This window comes from Gavialis gangeticus, unplaced genomic scaffold (genome assembly GCF_001723915.1).
Source record: "Gavialis gangeticus isolate Ggan-Ray unplaced genomic scaffold, GavGan_comp1, whole genome shotgun sequence".
Classification (NCBI taxonomy): domain Eukaryota; kingdom Metazoa; phylum Chordata; order Crocodylia; family Gavialidae; genus Gavialis; species Gavialis gangeticus.
The window spans coordinates 158,491,924-158,492,493 of NW_017729025.1; the positions used below are offsets into that span (position 1 = coordinate 158,491,924).

The 570-nt window shown below is 65.6% G+C and overlaps 1 protein-coding gene across 1 annotated transcript in view; it reads left to right on the top strand.

Moving 5' to 3' along the window:
• Positions 1-324: 324 nt before the first annotated feature.
• Positions 325-570, top strand: part of LOC109299256 (dispanin subfamily A member 2b-like) — a 3,121-nt gene continuing 2,875 nt past the window's right edge. The window contains exon 1 of the mRNA XM_019519858.1: positions 325-565. Coding sequence (XP_019375403.1) covers positions 341-565 — 225 coding nt within the window. The 5' untranslated portion in view covers positions 325-340. The remainder of the gene's footprint in view (positions 566-570) is intronic.

Below are 570 nucleotides of genomic sequence, written 5' to 3' on the forward strand. Positions count from 1 at the left end.
CATTGTTGTACTGTGCGGTGGCTTGTGTTGAGTGTGGCGTGCTGTGTGTTGTGTTCTGTGCACACTGTATTACGCCGCGCATACATTACGCACTGTCCTGCGTTGTGTTGAGTGTCTGCTTTGCTGTGTTACGAGTGCGTTGGTTGTGCTGTATGTCGTGCAGGATGCGTGCGCGCTGCTCCGCTCTGCTGCGTCACGTGTGCTGTGTTGTCTGCGTGTGCGTCCTCTGCCCCGGAGCCTGCCCCCTCCCAGGAAACGAAACGGGCGGAGTGAGGTGGGCGGGGATGGGGTAGGAGTTGTCCCGCGCGGCCGCGCGCCCCGGCAGTGCGGGCGGGCGGCGATGGAGGGCGCGGGGCATTACGTGTTGCCGGGCCAAGGGCCCCCGGCGCGGGGCTACGAGTACCTCAAGGAGGACGCGGAGCAGGGGCTGGCGCTGGGGCCGCCCGCGCAGCCGAGCTACGGGCTGCTGCCGCCGCCCCGCGACCACCTCGTCTGGTCCATCTTCAACACGCTCTACATGAACTTCTGCTGCCTCGGCTTCTTCGCGCTCGCCTTCTCCGTCAAGGTAGG